Source organism: Aptenodytes patagonicus, chromosome 7, assembly GCF_965638725.1.
Source record: "Aptenodytes patagonicus chromosome 7, bAptPat1.pri.cur, whole genome shotgun sequence".
NCBI classification, from domain to species: domain Eukaryota; kingdom Metazoa; phylum Chordata; class Aves; order Sphenisciformes; family Spheniscidae; genus Aptenodytes; species Aptenodytes patagonicus.
The window spans coordinates 27,860,580-27,879,812 of NC_134955.1; the positions used below are offsets into that span (position 1 = coordinate 27,860,580).

At 47.0% G+C, this 19,233-nt stretch overlaps 3 protein-coding genes across 6 annotated transcripts; 1 reads left to right on the plus strand and 2 right to left on the minus strand.

Annotated features, from left to right (window-relative positions):
- Positions 1–312: 312 nt before the first annotated feature.
- NDUFS3 (NADH:ubiquinone oxidoreductase core subunit S3) lies at positions 313–8,570 on the minus strand. Its single transcript, XM_076344468.1, has 7 exons — positions 8,505–8,570; positions 8,283–8,351; positions 7,184–7,281; positions 6,768–6,917; positions 3,216–3,341; positions 2,811–2,930; positions 313–560 (listed from the first exon to the last, which is right to left on the minus strand). The coding sequence occupies exons 1-7, from the start codon at positions 8,545–8,547 to the stop codon at positions 393–395; spliced, it is 774 nt and encodes a 257-aa protein (XP_076200583.1). The 5' UTR covers positions 8,548–8,570; the 3' UTR covers positions 313–392.
- A 115-nt stretch (positions 8,571–8,685) lies between these two features.
- Positions 8,686–16,432, plus strand: KBTBD4 (kelch repeat and BTB domain containing 4). Of its 3 annotated transcripts, XM_076344450.1 has the most exons (5): positions 8,751–8,793; positions 10,171–10,357; positions 10,960–11,580; positions 14,066–14,172; positions 14,763–16,432. In XM_076344450.1, exons 3-5 carry the CDS (start codon positions 10,989–10,991, stop codon positions 15,621–15,623), a joined length of 1,560 nt encoding a protein of 519 aa, XP_076200565.1. In that variant the 5' UTR covers positions 8,751–8,793; positions 10,171–10,357; positions 10,960–10,988; the 3' UTR covers positions 15,624–16,432. The 3 variants fall into 3 exon arrangements, with proteins under 3 accessions (XP_076200564.1, XP_076200562.1, XP_076200565.1); XM_076344449.1 differs by lacking the exons at positions 8,751–8,793; positions 10,171–10,357 and adding an exon at positions 8,686–8,706; XM_076344447.1 differs by lacking the exon at positions 10,171–10,357 and having other exon boundaries at positions 8,713–8,793.
- A 168-nt stretch (positions 16,433–16,600) lies between these two features.
- PTPMT1 (protein tyrosine phosphatase mitochondrial 1) lies at positions 16,601–19,230 on the minus strand. Of its 2 annotated transcripts, XM_076344469.1 has the most exons (4): positions 19,047–19,230; positions 18,891–18,971; positions 18,159–18,350; positions 16,601–16,858 (listed from the first exon to the last, which is right to left on the minus strand). In XM_076344469.1, the coding sequence occupies exons 1-4, from the start codon at positions 19,215–19,217 to the stop codon at positions 16,718–16,720; spliced, it is 585 nt and encodes a 194-aa protein (XP_076200584.1). In that variant the 5' UTR covers positions 19,218–19,230; the 3' UTR covers positions 16,601–16,717. The 2 variants fall into 2 exon arrangements, with proteins under 2 accessions (XP_076200584.1, XP_076200585.1); XM_076344470.1 differs by lacking the exon at positions 18,891–18,971.
- Between the last annotated feature and the right edge of the window lie 3 nt (positions 19,231–19,233).

Sequence of the window (19,233 nt, forward strand, 5' to 3'; positions counted from 1 at the left end):
GCTGAGATACTGCTGCCCCATTGCTTAAGCTACACAGCTGCTTCAGTACAGTCTCCTAGTAGGTGCTCAGGTTGTGATTTATGCCTGCAGGGACAGCTAGCAGAAGCAGTGTATATAAAGCATCTTAGCCACAGGGAATGCCTGGACTCCAATCAATTTGCAAACCAAAAAGACAAATCCAGTGTCTTACAACTCAAAGCAGCAGATAAATATTTACCAGTTGGATTATCAGGATTGTAAATTAGCATCCCTCACCCTATGCTTTTCATCTAGTTTGAAAACAACATTATTCATTTGACCACAACAGGCAAGAACCTTGTATCAATTTTTATTATTATAAATACTATGTTAGAACAGAAAGGATGGTGCCGTGCATCTGCTCCATTCTGCTGCTATTTCGCATCTTCTTTCTTGGCTCCTGCTTCTATTTTCAGGGGTTCTGGAGCTGCACGATAGGCAGGAAATGCCTCCCAAGGACTATTCAGATCAAACTTGCGAAATTCCTGAGATAGCTCCACAGGCTCTGCCACTACCCGTTTCACTTCATCATCATACCGCACCTAGAACAGAGCAAAGAACACAGGCCAGTGATTTTCATACAGTCCCCGTAGCATCTCTGCTATTAGCTGTACACAGTAATGACCCAGACCACCCTCTGGTACAGGCAATCCTCCTTCTTATCCCATGGATAGTCCACAGGCCTCTGCCATGGCTTCAGTTCTCCTCATTATTAAACAAGAGCCCTCCAGATGCCACCAAGACCTCTGGATTCTCCAGGAAAACCCTCCTCTTTGCTACCACATACCTGTGTTCTGACTAACCACCCTGAATTAGGAGTGCCCAGCCTACAGTCCATATGAAGTCCACATGGAATAACACATTTAGTTTGTCATATGACAAAGAAATTTCTCCTGAGTCACTGAAATAAGGTGGCCCGTCCACCTGGCATAGCTGGGGGCTACTCTCATGAATCTTTGTAATACCACAGTTTGGTTTCAGTTGTGCTTCTTAGCATAACACTCAGAACACAGGACAAAAAGACAACCAGGGTGAAATGCAGGTGAGTACCAGACACTTCTGACTGTCTTGATTTATCCTCCCTGTGCCAGTCCAGATCTCCAAAGCACAGCTCAGGAGATGCTGCCTGGTCCTCACTCAGGATTTGCTGTTATTTCTATTTTTCTTAAAACCCTCTGTTGCTGGCAGAACCTCACTGTTTTCTCCTCAGACTCAACTCAGTCTTAGAACTGCACCAAATATGACTGCTTCTGCAAGGCGGTCATCTGAAACTAGACAGATACCAAACACACTCATTTCACTTGTGGTTTGACATACAGAGGTAAATATTTGATAAATGGCAAGAGTCAGTTCAACTAGAGTTTTATAATCTGAGCCTACAAAAACTCAACGAAGTGGAGTTCCAGCCACATTAAGATCAGTTCAGTCCTTTATTCCTCTGGGAATCTCCAGTTTTGCAGTGGAAAGTTTAATCTTCCAGAAGACATGCTAAAAGCAGAAGCACTTTCTCTGCCTGACAAATTTCTTAGGTATACAGCATATGAAATTTGCTCAATGCCTCTGGCCTTAGGGTGCCTTATTACAGATGATACTTGGTGATGACTTCAAATTTCCATGCAGGAGATCTATACAACTCCTCTGGAATACAGGCAAACGAAACATCCTTAGTGCCTTTCGGACAAAGGATTGTAAAGCAGTCACATCTCTGTACCGAAACTCAGATCATAGAATCATAGAACAGTTTGGTTTGGAAGGGACCATTAAAGGTCATCTAGTCCAACCCCCCTGCCATGGGCAGGGATATCTTCAACTAGATCAGGTTGCTCAGAGCCCCGTCCAACCTGACCTGGAATATTTCCAGGGATGGGGCATCCACCACCTCTCTGGGCAACCTGTGCCAGTGTTCCACCACCCTCAGCGTAAAAAATTTCTTCCTTATATCTAGTCTAAATCTACCCTCTTCTAGTTTGAAACCATTACCCCTTGTCCTATCACAACAGGCCCTACTAAAAAGTCTGTCCCCATCTTTCTTATAAGCCCCCTTTAAGTATTGAAAGGCTGCAATAAGGTCTCCCCAGAGCCTTCTCTTCTCCAGGCTGAACAAACCCAACTCTCTCAGCCTTTCCTCACAGGAGAGGTGTTCCATCCCTCTGATCATTTTCGTGGCCCTCTTCTGGACCCGCTCCAACAGGTCCATGTCTCTCTTATACTGAGGACTCCAGAGCTGGACGCAGTACTCCAGGTGGGGTCTCACCAGAGCAGAGTAGAGGGGCAGAATCGCCTCCCTCGACCTGCTGGCCACGCTGCTTTTGATGCAGCCCAGGATGCAATTGGCCTTCTGGGCTGCGAGCGCACATTGCTGGCTCATGTCCAGCTTTTCACCCACCAGTACCCCCAAGTCCTTCTCGGCAGGGCTGCTCTCAATCCCTTCATCCCCCAGCCTGTATTGATACTGGGGGTTGCCCCGACCCTGGTGCAGGACCTTGCATGTGGCCTTGTTGAACCTCATGAGGTTCACACAGGCCCACTTCTTGAGCTTGTCCAGGTCCCTCTGGATGGCATCCCGTTCCTCAGGCATGTCAACCGCAGCACTCAGCTTGGTGTCATCTGCAAACTTGCTGAGGGTGCACTCAATCCCACTATGTCATTGATGAAGATATTAAACAGTACTGGTCCCAATATGGACCCCTGAGGGACACCACTTGTCACCGATCTCCATCTGGACATCAAGCCATTAAGAGGTAAGACTATTGGAGAGATTTGATAACTTTAGACATAAGCATATCTCCTACCTCCACATAACCAGAGAGTGGAAAGTCCTTCCGGAAAGGATGGCCCTCAAACCCATAGTCTGTGAGGATTCGCCTTAGATCAGGGTGGTTGGCAAAGAAAACACCGTACATGTCCCAGACCTAAATGAAAGGGAGCCAAGTAATTTGGATTAGAAAAAAAAAACCCACCCCTTCATGTATTATGTCCACAAAATTTCAGTTACATGCCTGGCTTTGTGCAGTGCCAGCGAAACTGACACAGGAACTCACTCAAAAGCAAATCAAACACCCTTTTATCTCCTATTCTGAAAAGGCAGCCAGGGAAACACTTCTCTCTTTCTTCCTCAGGGCCCTGGGAATCAGTTTAATCAGGAAAACACAGCCCCTCTCCACAAAGATTCTGCTCCCAAGTGCAGTGGCACTCACCTCTCTTTCATACCAGTTGGCTGCCTTGTGCACAGACACTGCTGAGTCAACAGGTGTCAGCTCATCAGTATATGTCTTCACACGGATCCGACTGTTGAACCGCAGAGACAGGAGATTGTACACAATCTGAAGCAGAATAAAAGAAGCCATTGGTCTTGTACAGCATTTATGGATCTCTTAGCAGCACAGTACTGGCAAGCAAACGCACACAAAGACTATTTCAAATATTCTGTATCGGCAGAATCACATTCAGCACTTCAGAGCTGGGCACTAAAAGACACTATTACAACTGACGTTCCAACAGCTTACCACTTTGATCCTTAGAAGTGTAACAAAAAGGATGTGAGATTTAGAAAACATGACCAATGAAGAAGAGCTGAAGTAAAGAGGGATACTAAATCTTAAAAGAGAACACTGAAAGGATGGAGACACTTGACAATAGCCTTTCCATAGTCTGTCACAAAGAAAATGGCTATCAGTTACTCTCAGCATCCAGTGGGAGAAAGCTAAGAAGAAATACACTTAATTTTCAGCAAAGAAGTTGGATACCAGGGAAAATTTCTAGCTCTTCTGGTGATGAAATACTAATAAAAAGGCTGCTTATGAGGATTACTAGAACCTCCGGGGGGGCGGTGAGGAATACTTACTACAAGCAGACTGAAAAAAAACCCCAAACCTTTGTAAGAAATTGTGTAGCCTTGTTTGATACTGCTTCTGTGAAGATAGCTGGAAAAGGTGAATTCATTAAGGTCTATATTTCTATTATTTCTAGGAATCTACTACCCTGATTTTTAAAAGAAAAATCCTGAATTAAAAAATCTTCAACATCTTCAGAGACTGGAGGCCTTTGAGTTAAACTCTCTCTACAACTCTCAGGATTTTTGCCTAATCGCGAGTTACGTTACTAAAAGTCAAAGCTGTGCAAAAAGCTATTAGCAAAGCAAGAAGAAACTATATCCTCACGGTATTCAGCCCCCTGAGCTGGAAGACAGGGACGGCGAGCAGGATGAACCCCCCATAATCCAAGAGGAAGCAGTCAACGACCTGCTACGCCACCTGGACGCTCACAAACCTATGGGGCCGGATGGGATCCACCCGAGAGTGCTGAGGGAGCTGGCGGAGGAGCTCGCCAAGCCACTCTCCATCATTTATCAGCAGTTCTGGTTAATGGGGGAGGACCTGGACGACTAGAGGCTTGCCAATGTGACGCCCATCTACAAGAAGGGCCAGAAGGAGAATCCGGGGAACTACAGGCCTGTCAGCCTGACCTCGGTGCCGGGGAAGATTATGGAGCGGTTCATCTTGAGGGCGCTCACAAGGCATGTGCGGGACAACCAGGGGATCAGGCCCAGCCAGCACGGGTTCATGAGAGGCAGGTCCTGCTTGACCAACCTGATCTCCTTCTATGACCAGGTGACCCGCCTAGTGGATGAGGGAAAGGCTGTGGATGTGGTCTACCTGGGCTTCAGTGAGGCCTTTGACACTGTCTCCCACAGCATTCTCCTAGAGAAGCTGGCGGCTCACGGCTTAGACAGGTGTACTCTGCGCTGGGTCAAAAACTGGCTGGACGGCCGGGCCCAGAGAGTTGTGGTGAATGGAGTGAAATCCAGTTGGCGGCCGGTCACGAGCGGTGTTCCCCAGGGCTCAGTTTTGGGGCCGGTCTTGTTCAATACCTTTACCAATGATCTGGATGAGGGGATCGAGTGCTCCCTCAGTCAGTTTGCAGATGACACCAAGTTGGGCGGGAGTGTTGATCTGCTCGAGGGTAGGAAGGCCCTGCAGAGGGACCTGGACAGGCTGGATCGATGGGCCGAGGCCAATTGTATGAGGTTCAACAAGGCCAAGTGCCGGGTCCTGCACTTCGGCCACAACAACCCCATGCAGCGCTACAGGCTTGGGGAAGAGTGGCTGGAAAGCTGCCCAGCAGAGAAGGACCTGGGGGTGCTGGTTGACAGCCGGCTGAACATGAGCCGGCAGTGTGCCCAGGCAGCCAAGAAGGCCAATGGCATCCTGGCCTGTATCAGAACTAGTGTGGCCAGCAGGAGGAGGGAAGTGATCGTGCCCCTGTACTCGGCACTGGTGAGGCCGCACCTTGAATACTGTGTTCAGTTTTGGGCCCCTCACTACAAGAAGGACATCGAGGTGCTGGAGCGTGTCCAGAGAAGGGCAAGGAAGCTGGTGAAGGGTCTGGAGAACAAGTCTTATGAGGAGCGGCTGAGGGAACTGGGGTTGTTTAGTCTGGAGAAGGGGGAGGCTCAGGGGAGACCTTATCGCGCTCTACAACTACCTGAAAGGAGGTTGTAGCGAGGTGGGTGTCGGTCTCTTCTCCCAAGTAACTAGCAATAGGACGAGAGGAAGTGGCCTCAAGTTGCGCCAGGTGAGGTTTAGATTGGACAGGAGGAAAAATTGCTTTACTGAAAGAGTGGTTAAACATTGGAACAGGCTGCCCAGGGAAGTGGTGGAGTCCCCATCCCTGGATGCATTTAAAAGACGTGTAGATGAGGTGCTTAGGGACATGGTTTAGTGGGCATGGTGGTGTTGGGTTGACGGTTGGACTCGATGATCTTAGAGGTCTTTTCCATCCTTAATGATTCTATGATTCTGTAATTCTTGTCTGACAGTCTGCCCAGATTAGACAATGGAAGACAGACATCTCTTCGTCCGTAAGGCTGCCTAAACCGTAGTCAGCCTCCTACAGCACGTGAGCCCTAGGGATTTTCTGCCGCTGTCTTTTACAGATCTTCCTAGGTTGAACTACAATAATGTCTTTGCAACAACACTGTGAACAAAGCTTTCTAATAGTAGGTGAGAAGACAATATGCTGTCTGTGGTTTCCTCAAAGATGTCTCTTTTCTTTTTCTATTTGCAGCTGCAATTTTTCTGCAGCTGAAAAGCTATACAGCGAGACTTTCAAAAGCATCTGTGGGAACCAAATCTCCAATATCCACTGAAAGTCAGTGGAAATTCAGTGCCCCAAATCTTCTGAGAGCTTTCTGAAAATCTGCCTCATCTCCTATTTGGTCCCGACTTTCAGAGAATGTTTTTAAAACAACTAAATAGTTCTTGTTTTGTTTTATTTTTTAAAAAGAGGAAAATTGTTAAGAAGATTGATGGGATTTAAAGAAAAACATGATCAGTTGTGTCAACAGCAGCTGACAGGCCTAAGTGGAAGAAGGAAGAGGACCAATTCACATCAGGCCAGAAAGAAGTCTCTAGACAATTTGGTGAAAAGAAAAGGAAAAAGGAAAAAGGAAAAAGGAAAAAGGAAAAAGGAAAAAGGAAAAAGGAAAAAGGAAAAAGGAAAAAGGAAAAAGGAAAAAGGAAAAAGGGGAGAGAGACTTTCAGCAGAGCACGAAAGCCAGACTAGGAACCCATGCAGTATCAGTTCTGCTACTGCTTCCACAATCAACAGATTAAACAAAACCCAGCATTTCAGAGTGGATTTTCTTTTCACTGTCAGAAAGCAAAAAATGTGGTCAGAGCTGCAACCGCACCCACAGCCATCAGCACTTGTGAAACCCCCTGAGTCCTGCGCCTATGAGCAGTTCTTACCTCAAAGCGGTACTGCCGAGATGGGACATCAACAGCAGTCAAGTCAGCCAAGGATTTGAACTGGGCATTAGTGTGATCTCGAAGGAAGGTCAGAACTGGAATGATCCCATCTGGATGGATCAAAAGTTCCAGCTCATTGAAACAGGTCACCTGATGAAAACAGTGGAAAGGGCATGAGTACAAACACCAACAGGACTGAACATTACACTGAATCCAGCAGGACACCTAAACAAAGAGCGTATATTGAATAGCAGACACATAATGACATCAGGTAAAGGGGCTTAATAATAGCAGTAACTTTCGTGTATTTCTGACAATCCTACCCCAGAACAACTTCTGAAAACATCCAACAAACAAGTAGTGTGTTCACTGGGTCCCGTCCCCCCCACAAGAACAACTTCTTGAACAGCACCTACCTGTACTTGCTGGATATACTTGGGCAGAATCTCAGCCACGTACTCCCCAAAAGCACACAGCTGCTTCTGTTCTACTTCATTTTTTGGTCTGACAGTAGCTAAAGAGAAAAATTAAGTTCCCAAGATTATGGCAGGGAATACAGAAAGCTACAGAAAGAGTAGTAACTCCCATCCCTGACTTAAAAATCCCTTTAACCAGTCTAGCTGCTGCTCAGTAGCTCTGACAGAAGCCAGGCAGCTTCAGGTTCAGGTAACCTGCGAAGTTTGTTTATGGGAAATCCGAAGCTAAACATAACATATACGTGTAGTAGAATATATAGGATGCTGTAACAGAGACTAGACTATAGCAACATACATGCGTTGTTGTACACAGAACAACATGGAACTAGAGACTTTGATAAGGAAGGAAGTTTGCGTCACTGCTAGGCAGAGATGTTTTTGTGCACTGTAAATACAGCAGGAGGTACAGTCCAACAAGATGACGGAGAAGCAAATAACAAGACGAAAAAGAGAGAGGCAGAGATGACAGAACAATCTGAACTCAGATACTGCTCATGACATTCAGCCTGGGTCTAGAAAGGATCTTTTTTTCTAGACAAAATAATCCTGGTTTTGTTTGATGTGCCAGCATCCAAGCACACCCCTCATAATCAAAACATCCTAGGACCTCACGTTGCCTTTTTTTTTTTTTTTTTTGTTACGATCACAAATACTCCTCAAGATTCAGGGCAATGAGGGGTTATGAAGCTGTTGCCCAGGCACAACTTTGCACAGAACAAGCAGGCAGGCCCACGAGAAAGGATGCAGACGGGAATACAGGGTGAGCACGGTTACCGACAGCCACTTTTCTGCGCAAAATTCAGGTTTATGCGTGACAGGCGTCAACCATTTTCTGATGCACGCACTAAAAAGGTTATATCGCACAGAAACTTCGTAAGGGCAGACAAACGCCCTAATGCCGAGCCGGGAGCTGACAGGGGCACAAGCGCACGCCTCGGTCTCTTCCACCGCACCCCCACCACCACCAAACCAACGGCCCCAGCCGCAAGACCACGCCGGGGCCGCCGCCGCGCTCCCGTCGCTGGTCCCGTTCACTTACGGCGAGTCTCCGCGGCGGAGCTCCCCGCCAGCCGGGCCTGCGCCGCCGCCGCCGCCGGGCCTGCGCCAGCTGCGGAGAGAAACGCACACGTCTCACCGACCGCGGCCGCCCCCCGCCAACCGCCCGGCCCGACCTGCGGCCATGGGCTGGCTCAGCCCCGCCGCCTCCCCGGGACAGGCGGCGGCCGGCACCGCCGCGCCCCCTCGCCCCGGGCGCCCTCACCTCGCAGCGCGGCCCGCGCCAGCCCCCGCGCCGCCGCCAACATCCCCGCCGGGACACGGACGGGCAAGGGCATGGACCGGAAGCGGAAGACGCCGCCGTCGCCGCGCTTCCCCCGGGGGGCGGAAGCGCGCCCGGGGCTTCCCAGGGACGCTTCCGGGTCGGTGGCCGGAAGCGGCGAGTGCCTGGCGGCGCCTGGTGCAGGGTGAGGGGCGCGGAGGAGCCGCTGGGGCACCCTGGGGCGGCGGCGGCGGGAGGCTCCGGGGCGGCGGCATGAAGGGAGGCGCCGCAGGTGGGTGCCGTGCTGCGGCGCTGCGGGGGTTGAGGCCGGGGGAGCCCCGGTGCCCTGGGGCGGGCTGGGAGCCCGGCGGGGCGGCGGGAGGCCGCGGGGGCGAGCCTGGATCTGGACCGGGACCGGGACCGGGTGAGGAGCAGCCCTGCCGTCAGGCCGGCCGCGGAGGCAGCGAGCTCTGTGGAGACGCGTCCGCCGTCGGGTGCGGGCGTGAGGGGCGGGGGGCGCCTGGCAGACCCCCGGGCTGGAGCAGCGCCGTGGGGGCGAGGTAACTTTCTGGCGGTTTTCACAGCGTTCGCGTGGCCCTAATGGGGGTCTTTACTTGTCCGAGAGTTAGCTTTCCTTTCCTTCCCCCCCCGCCCCCGAAGCGTGAAGTCGCTGTCAGTTGTGTGTACGGGTTCCCCGATCCCAGGCGCTGTCATGGCATCCGCGACCCTGTCAGGAGCAAGGAAGGAAGTATTGGTTGCGCCATCGTCACCTATAGCCTGGCATACGGCAGGCCTTTGCTTTGGTAGTGCAAAATATGCATGGAGTGTAAGACACTTTACTGGTCCTGCACCTCTCTTTCTTTATAGTGGACATGCCATGGATGCAAAGGGGAACTTTGTGTTTACAAAGAAGGATGTGAGATTTACGGTAGTCTTTAGCTGCTGTTGGCATTTCTTTCGTGACTTGGCACCAGTCCTCTGGGAATTGTGCGGGGTGGTGGGGGCAGCCGGTTCTGCTGTGCCAAGAGGGCAGAGTAGTTCGTCCATCCATATCCTGGTGCTCTGCATGGTCACTTCGGCGCTCGGGGCTGCAGCTTCTGAGCACCTTGACTGTAAGGATCAAGAGCTTTAACTGAAGTGGGAGCCCATTTGCAGGATAGGCTTGTACTTGCTAAAGCTGGAAAAATAGTACCGATGTGTGCTGTGCCAATTGCAGTTCCTCAGCCTCTTACAGATTAATGTATAGGTACTTTTAAGACAGACCAGAACTACTGTAACGTAACAATAAGGGTATAATTAGGACAGGCCACCATCAGGGATGGGACGGACTTGTCCAGCTAATTAGGGATGTAGACGCTACTTCCCGTGAACAGAACTTGAGCAAAGAACTTAGGAGTCCTCCTGTGTCAAGCAGAGCTATTGTAAGAAAATGCATGTTTGACAAAGTAAAGCATGGAAGAGTAATTGTGAATCTCTTGGGGAAAAAAATCCTGTCTTTGGGAAACACTGTACTGGAAATCATGTTTAGTATTAATTGAAGAAATTTGTGACATCGGTCACCACGGCTGATAGTTGAGGTGTAAAAATAAGTTTAAAGTGAATGCAAGCAGGCATCTATTTGCTCCTAATGCTGTCAAGAGCCACGTTAAAGAATAACTCTTTTCTATAGAAGTCCTTCTCTGGTTCAGAAGCTTTTTCGACCCACAAACTGCTTGGACCTCTGCAAACAATCTCTGGTACCTACTAAGAGGTGTTATCTTTTAAATTGAGTTCTCCTTGCCACTTGGGAAACAGCGGCTAACAACATCTAGCAGGTTATTTGCATGCTGAAGATACCTGGCACATTAACAAACTGAGTAAGACCATCAATTATCTCATTTGGTTAGCTTGGAGGATGGGTGGTTATGTCTGGCAGACTTCTCGCACATCTCTTTTGGTAAAAAAAAGTTCACCTTACTTGATACCACTGCACAGATTCATCATGTTGGTTTTGGATGGTAATTAACTCCTCCTGATGATATGAACTGCTGTCTGTGCTCTTTGTTAGTATGATACTGTAATCCTTTTTCCATCTAGCCCAGCTATGGTGCTGCCACATTCTTTTGACTTTGCGAGTTTCCTAGTGCAGTTGCTGGACTTTTCACTTGAATAACCATTGCTGCATTTCTTCATGTCAGTGAAATGAGTGGTGAAAAGATATGCACATCTCCCAGTTCTGCTGGGATGTGATGCTCACTGTACTGGAAGTTTGGTATATATTATAATTTTAATTATGCCAACGTCTCATTTGTTGTTTGAGATTCTGAAGCTCAAGCAGAAGTTTCTGGCTGCGCTATTTATATTCAGTCTAAAATATGCTGGCCTCTTACCAATACGTTTGATTTTTCCCTGTACCCTGAAGTACTGCATAATCTTGTTAGTGGAGAGAGAAAGCCATATAATTATTGTGATTTTACAGATTGCTGGAGGTCTGATCTGTGCAGCACTATGGACTCGTCAGAAGAGACTGGAGGCTCCTCTGCGGAAGAGAACTACTTTGTGAACTACACCTTCACTGACCGCTCCCACTCAGGCCGTGTGGCCCAGGGTATTATGAAATTGTGCTTGGAGGATGAGCTCTTTGCTGACGTTACAATATCAGTGGAAGGCAAAGAATTCCAGCTGCACCGTTTGGTCCTCTCAGCTCAGAGTTGCTTTTTTCGTTCTATGTTCACTTCCAACCTAAAGGAGGCCCACAACCGGGTGATTGAGCTGCAGGACGTTAGCGAGAGTGTCTTTCAGCTCCTTGTGGACTATATTTACCATGGGACCGTAAAGCTGAGGGCAGAGGAGTTGCAGGAAACCTATGAAGTGGCAGACATGTACCAGCTGACTGCCCTTTTTGAAGAGTGCTCCCGTTTTCTGGCCCGTACGGTGCAGGTTAGGAACTGTCTGCAGGTTATGTGGTTGGCAGATCAACACAGTGACATGGAGCTCTACACAGCTGCCAAACACTGTGCAAAGTCACATTTGTCTCAACTGCAAGACACAGAGGAGTTCCTACACTTGCCTCTCCGCCTACTGACAGACATCCTTACAGGTAAGGAGTTCTGAGGACTAGCCAGATGTGGATGTAGACTTGGAGAGAGTCTATCAGGGACTGAACAAAATAGATGGAAAGATCCGAGCTTTCATAATCACTGTCTATTCAGAGGCTTAGCTAAGCTAAGCAAAGCAAAACATCCTGGATGACTTAATCAGAAAATAAACTATGAGCTGTTACTGGACATGAAGCGTCTAAGCTATAGAAAAGGGACACAGAGGATGCTGGTAATTCCCAGCAGTTCCTGAGTCAACAGGTCAGAAGCATTACAGGTTTTTTAAGCATAACTTAATAAATTTCAACAATTTGTTGTAATTTTTTTTGCATTAAAAGTAAAACAAAGAAGCCTTACCAGAAATGAACATCTTATGAAAGTCTTATTTTTTTTTCTTTAGTTCTTAATCATTTAACATAGTAATGCAACAACTCAACATTTGTAAGAAGGCTTGAGCACAAGCCTTATTTTTAGACTATGTTCGTGTTATTAACAATTGTATATAATTGTTAGAACTATTTAGGCTAGCCATTCAGCTGACTGAAATAGAGGCATTGTGACATCTTAGGTAATACAGTAATTACCCTTCTGGTAAAGGTAATGGCCTTCCACAGTAATGGATGCAATGACTCAGGGTTGTGAAGGTGTGTCAACACATCAACAGCTTAGTCCAACTGCCACCAATCCTTAAAGATTCTCTACTGCCCTAGTAAGTACAGCCAGTACTTGAAAACCTCTCCCTGATGCTGCAGTCACAACTCCCATTTTTGTGCATTTATGTATCGTTGCTAGAGGAAGCAAGAATGTAGAAGCAGCTCATACATTCAGATGTACTGGACTTCGGATCAGAGGGATTGCCCCTTTCTTGCTTTAATTAAATAATTTTGTAAATGAGTAAATAACTATACTATGTGTGTCATGTGTTTTATATGCTGTTACAACAATAAAACTACCATGACTGGCTTCTTTGGAATACTGGAAAATCTGTCTGTAAGACTTAAAATAGCCTTTAAAGTTGATGCTATGCATATGAGAGTCTTTACAGATATTGCATTGTGTTATCTCTGTTGCAGCTGAAGAAATTCACAGTCAAAAACCTATTGAGAGTATGTACTGATAGCTCAAAAAAGCTATCATAAAATTAGAGTAATTTTGATAACTATCTAGCTGAAGTTTTTAAACTAAGTTGTGACTTCATCAAATAAAAAATTCCTAAAATCATTAAATAAAGCTATAGAGGTCAATCACCCTTAACTCGCTCAGTAAAACTTTTTTCCCATGCTTCATCTATTTCCATATATAGAATCACATTACTCAATAGTTATGCTGAAGTTTAGCTCATAAAATGGATTATAATCTGAAATATACTCCTACTGCTGGCAGGGAAAATCTTTTTCTTTTGCAATTCCTGCATCTTTGTTTAGTTAATGGAGAATTAAATAGAGGAAGCTATTAGCGGCAAGGATTAAAATTAATGCCATGAAACAATAATTTATTAAGCTTACCTTTTGTTGCACTCTAGGACCCATTTCAAAATCAAAGTTTTTCCATTTAACCACTACATGTGATGGATAGCTTATGGAAATCCTTTTTACTAATAAACAGAGTTGAAATACTTGCTTTTGTTCCACACTTTTCCTCCTCCCTTCCACTATAGAGAAAAATGTTGGAATTTGTCTGATGCCTTCAGCATCATTGAATTCAGGGTTTGTCATGAGAGCAGACTACAAAATCAGAGAGCCTTCACAGGGAAGCCTCTCAATGAATACAGGCATAATTGCTGGCTTTCAAACTGGAAGTGAATACCTAAAATCTTCTAGGTAATGTACTGATGATGATGATGTAATAGTTTGTGGCATAACCAAAACTTCCAATTATGTCTGGAAAGAAATCGAAATCTGATGCAGTCTGTTCAGTGTTTCCTACTGTCACACTGCTAAGGAAAGCTATAGTAGCTCATTGGGGATTTCCAAACGTTAAGGGGATAGCAGCAACACCAGATGTTCAGTCTTGAGGGTCAGCTGTCTGACAGTGCTCAGAGAAGGAAAATTTCTGCAGATGACTTTTGCTAGATAGGTTTCTAGGACCAGCCAGAAAGAAAGGCAGCTGCTGAGATTCTCACGTAAGAGAATCTTTTTGCCTAAATGCTTAAATAACAAAATATTTTTCATTGTCACAAAGCATGTAAGTTCTCTTTCCTGCCCTCTTTCTCTCGGACATAGGTTCCTTTGCTGAAACTCATCCAAAGTGCTTACAATCTGGCAGCTCTTGTCTTCTGATATTCATCCAAACTAATTTCAGGTAGATGCCTGGCTGGCAGTGCTGATCATACCTGCCAAAATCTATAAACCTCTGTATCTTTTTTTCCTCTCTAGAAAGTAGGATTTGTGGTGGGAGTTGGGGGAGGGAGTCACAGGAAAAGGATGTTCCTGAGTATACACACCTTTGTCTAGATATCTTAAATGCCTTTCTGTCCCCAAACCGCAGATGGCGTTCCATGTTCTCAGAATCCAACGGTTGCCATAGAAACCTGGATCAACTTCAACAAGGAGGAGCGAGCGGGCTTTTCAGAGACGCTGCGATCGAGTCTGAAGGTATAAAAAGACCTTCTGTTCCGGGGTTGGTGTAGCACTTGCTGGTTTTGCACTTCCCAAGGCAGGGTATTCTGCTCACAGGTGTGACTTGAAAGTTGCAAAACACAAATGCCATTGAAATTCATGGTGTTTGCATGAGGAATACTTTCATTGTCATAAATAGCAAGCTCACTGACAGCTTTTTTTTTAATTTCACCTAAAGCTGCTTTCACTAGTGATTTGAGCAATGCCACAAATAACTTTTTCATCAGATGCTCAGTTACCAAAGAGACCATTCAGAAATCTGAGTTTGGCATTCCCCTTATAAAAACTCTACTCCGTCAGTGATATAACCAGCCCTTACCTAAACTGCAAACACTTGGGTTCCAGTGAAATCTGTTGCTATTCTGCTATGTCAGATATGACTGGTAACTTGAAAACACTTTGAAGCTCTAAATCCTGAATGCTGTAGGGTGGCAGGACTTGGGAAGCAGGTCATACACCTCAGGCCCACAGGTGGGTCCTAAAATGCTGAATAATTCAGTCTTAGGTATCACTGATGTTTGTGTAAACAGGCCTAATTCTGCTGACACAGTCCTGCTTTTTCTCAGGTTATTGGAGAAAATGTTCACATCTACCTGATTGGAAAGGAGTCGTCACGTACACATTCACTCGCTGTCTCTCTGCATTGTGCTGATGATGACTCCATAAGCGTGAGTGGCCAGAACAGCCTGTGTCACCAGATCACTGCAGCCTGCAAGCACGGTAGTGACCTATATGTCGTTGGTGGCTCCATTCCACGACGCATGTGGAAATGCAACAATGCAACTATAGACTGGGAATGGTGTGCCCCTCTGCCCCGTGACCGGCTCCAACACACCCTTGTCTCCGTGCCAAGCAAGGATGCAATATATTCACTGGGGGGTAAAACTCTACAGGACACGCTCTCTAATGCTGTCATATATTACAGAGTACGAGACAATGTCTGGACAGAGACCAGCCAGTTGGAAGTGGCAGTCTCTGGAGCTGCAGGTGTAAACCTTAATGGTGTCATTTACCTGCTGGGCGGGGAGGAAAATGACTTGGACTTCTTCACCAAGCCCTCTCGGCTAATTCAGTGCTATGATACCAACACAGAGAAATGCCACGTGAAGCCATACGTACTGCCTTTTGCAGGGCGCATGCATGCTGCTGTACACAAGGATGTGGTGTTCATTGTAGCCGAGGGGGATTCACTGCTATGCTATAATCCCCTACTGGATAGCTTCACCCGGCTATGCCTGCCAGATGCCTGGAGCTCAGTACCATCCCTCTGGAAAATTGCCAGCTGCAATGGCAGCATCTACGTCTTTCGTGACCGCTATAAAAAGGGTGATGCAAATACTTTTAAACTTAACCCAGCCACCTCTGTTGTAACAGTCACAAGTGGCATCAAAGTGCTGCTCACTAACCTGCAGTTTGTCCTGGCCTAAGCGGGAAAAACAGGCCCAGTGATAGAAAGAGCAGCAACGGTGTTCTGCTGTGCAGCTCAGAGGCACCCACCACCCTCAGCACCAGTTCCAATTACTACGAGCTCACAAGATCCAGTAAAGACCCCATCCTCTATACCTGTGCAAAGGAAGTACAGGCTTTCTGGCTGTGGGCTTATTCTTTTACATAGCACTATTAAAGTTGAACTGCTGCATCTTAGATTTCAGATGGACTAAATGCTATTACTTTGATCCCTTGATGATAAGCTGCTTGCGTTTGAGGCCCAAACTGCAACAAATGGCTTTTTTAGCCTGGAACCAATCCGCCAGTAACAAATCCTCTAGCATATGGACAATGTCCTCCTTGGCCCAGACTGCTAGTTTTAACTGCTTGGGAGACTGTGTGTTGCTGCCATGTCAGTCACAGAGTTAGATGTGCACTGTGTCTTCCAGGGATGTCCCCATTTAAACATTCCTGTGTCCCTATTGCAGAAGGAGGGACTGGCAGAAATATTTACAGCAGACAGATTCTAGACCTGACCCCAAGACCTTTAGGAGGTTGCATTATTCAGTGCTTCTCCTAGACGAGTGGTAACAAACTGGGAACTTGCTTACTGCTCTGTCATCGCCTAGTGTGAAGAGGGAGATCATTTTCATGAGCATTGGCTTTCTTTTCTGTACAGGGAATCCCCACCTGTAATCATAACATAGTGTTGGTGAAAGACGGAATTAAGACCACTTCCTCCTACCCCTCTCTGTTGGCACTGTAATCCTTTGGGTAAGAATCTGAATAAAGTCTCTGCTGAGACAAAGTTTTCTTTTCCTTTGCTGCAAATATTATAGAACTTCTTGTGGATCACAGTTCGGCTCAGCACTGATACTGTGTGTGGGAGAGAAGAACTATGGGGCTCCAAGAGAACTAAGAGATTAGCCATAAGGAAAGAAAGCTTTAATGAAACAGCCCAACCTCCCCTTTGCTGTAATTTATGTAAAAACTACTTTATTGACGGTCAAGAAGTACAATGCTTAAGCCTTCATTAGATCATTAAAACACAAGGTTTTTTTTAAAGCAGCTGAGATGGAGATTTTGATAGTTCTTACTGACGCTCTGCAGTTGTCCCAGCAATGATGTTCCTGTGAAATGTCTCCAGGACCTGGACTTGCTTGTGCCGAACAAGGATGTGGGGACGGATCTTGGCAATAGCCTCTATTGCTTCTTGAGGGCTCCAGTGATGCAGCTGAAAAGGCAGAAACCCTGAAAGTGAAAATCCATTCCATCCCTGCAATGGATGTTAATGTTATGGAGCCTTCCTGGAGGCTACAGGCAACATTAGTTGTTAGAAAACTTCTTGCTGCTTTGCCCCTTCTGTTTACTTCATGTTCCTCCCAGAGGGGCCTGAATGTCAATGCAAGTTCATGAAATGAGTCCCTCAGTTAGAGGGATGGTTGCTGCCTGGGACCTCCATTTTCTGTCTCACTCATGCTTCCATCATGTTGTGAATAGTTTCCTGTCCTAGTCCCACCAGACCACAGCAAGAGCGCAGCTTGCTTTTTCTATTTTTTTAAAACTTTACTAGTACTCCGATCGCGCTTCAGCACTTAGAAAATTTCCCCTTCAGCACTAAGGGAAAATTTTCCAGGGAGCACTTAATAACACCAACAGAAGAATCCAGAGATGGGATTTTGTTCTTAGTGCTGGCTTACCCAGTTGGGTCTGTAGAGGAACTCAGAAAACCAAAGTCACTTCTCTTGATCCTGAATTGTATTTATTGAAAAGCTTAGAAAGGCTCGCCATTTCAGTTAACCAAGGAGAAAATCTGAACAACAAAAATGGATGCTTATCTGCTCAGTGAACCTACCCTCACGAGTGACTTGTTATTCCCATCTCAATCTGTTCCTCCATAGAAAGAATTAAGAATGGCAGAAGCATTCAAAACCTGTTGATAACTTACTATGTTAATGGCCCAGAAAACTGAGCAGCTTCCTGAAGTCTGACTGATCTGCCAGAACCAGCAACAGATGCTATCAGACCATGTGTTTCAAAGCTTTGTTGCAACAACAGTTTCTTTCCCATAAGATCAGAACATCTTTGCCAGTGCCTGTGCTAATAACTGAGCTGCCAGAGGCAGACTGTACAGATGAATGAAAAGACTACTCACAATGGCAGCTATATTGCAGCTTCACCACTGTCTCATTGCCAGGAAGCATTATCTTGACAGTATCATAAGCGCAGATGAACAAGGTGTGCAAAGATAAACTAGATTATCAAAGAAAGCTTAGACCGCAGTTCAGCAAACATTAAGTTTTGCTTGTTCATTCACCTTGCATTTGCCACGTTCTACAAAACAGCAACATAAGTTTGGGGCCTAGCTATCTACCTCTTTTCAAATGGGTGTCCAGTCCAAACTCTGTAAATCATGGAATATTAATGCACCTGTACACGCTCAGGTTTCTCGAGCAAAAACAAATTGTAAAGGTTGGCTGTACTCGCCCAGACTGTATGAAAATAAACCCCATTTAGTACAGAAGCCTTCTTACTTGAACTAAATATGCTGCCACCATGGTGGCACTGCGGGAGCGTCCTGCCTTGCAGTGCACATAAACACTGTTACCGCACGCTCGATGTTTCAGTATGAATTCAACACCCTTGTGGAGGTTTTCCAAGGTGGGGACTCCAGTTAGATCCACGGTGCTGAGACGCAGTTGCTCCACTCCCATTGCCTTCCATTCCTGAAATTGAGATAGCAGATTCGATCAGTTAACTTTTTTGGTTTGGGTTTTTTTTTTCCAGAAAGAAAACCCAGAACCTGTTGAGACAGTTGGGAAATTCAGTTGTAAACAGACTTTGAATGTCAATCCTTTAGATCAGGTGTATGAAAACTTTAGTGCTGGCTATCAGAAAGGAGAAGTTAAAGGGAACTGGAAAGATGTGGTTCAGCTAAAGGAAAGGAGGTGAGCTGGGATCTCGTCCCAAAAAAAGGCATTCTTATATGTGCATAGCGATGCGCGTGGAATTAATGCTTCTCTTCCCTCCCCTCCTCTCCACCGCTGTAGCTGTAACATTTTACTTGCATCCTCACGTTTTACTGGTTTACGTAGTTTTAGAAGTCGGCTTAGGTACGAGGAAGTCACATCTTTGCCGTCAGAGGACTTGGCGGTCGCTGCCAGGACCACGGCAGGAGGCGGCTAAAGCCTCACCTGCGCCGGGACGAGCGACAAGAGACCCTTCCTGGGGGGACACCGGCAAGCTCCCCGGGCCGCCGGGCTCACCTGGGCGGAGCAGCAGAGGAAGCGGGTCTCGTACTCCTCGTTGAGGGTGACCACGGCGCGCACGTTCTCCTCCACCACCAGCTGCGGGCACAGGCACCGTCAGGCACTGCCGGCCCTCCCGGCCCGGCCCGCCCCGCCGCGCCGCGCCCGCCTTACCTTGCGACTGCGTCCCCGCAGCGGCAGCGCCCCCAGCAGCACGGCGCCGTCGATGCGGTGGAACCAGGGCCGGCGGGACCCGGGCAGCCGCGCCCGCGCCGCCGTGTACAGCAGCGTCGGGTAGAAGAGCAGCCGCGCTGCCCCGGCGCCCAGCGCCGCTGCCGCCCCCATCGCGGGCAGCGCCGCT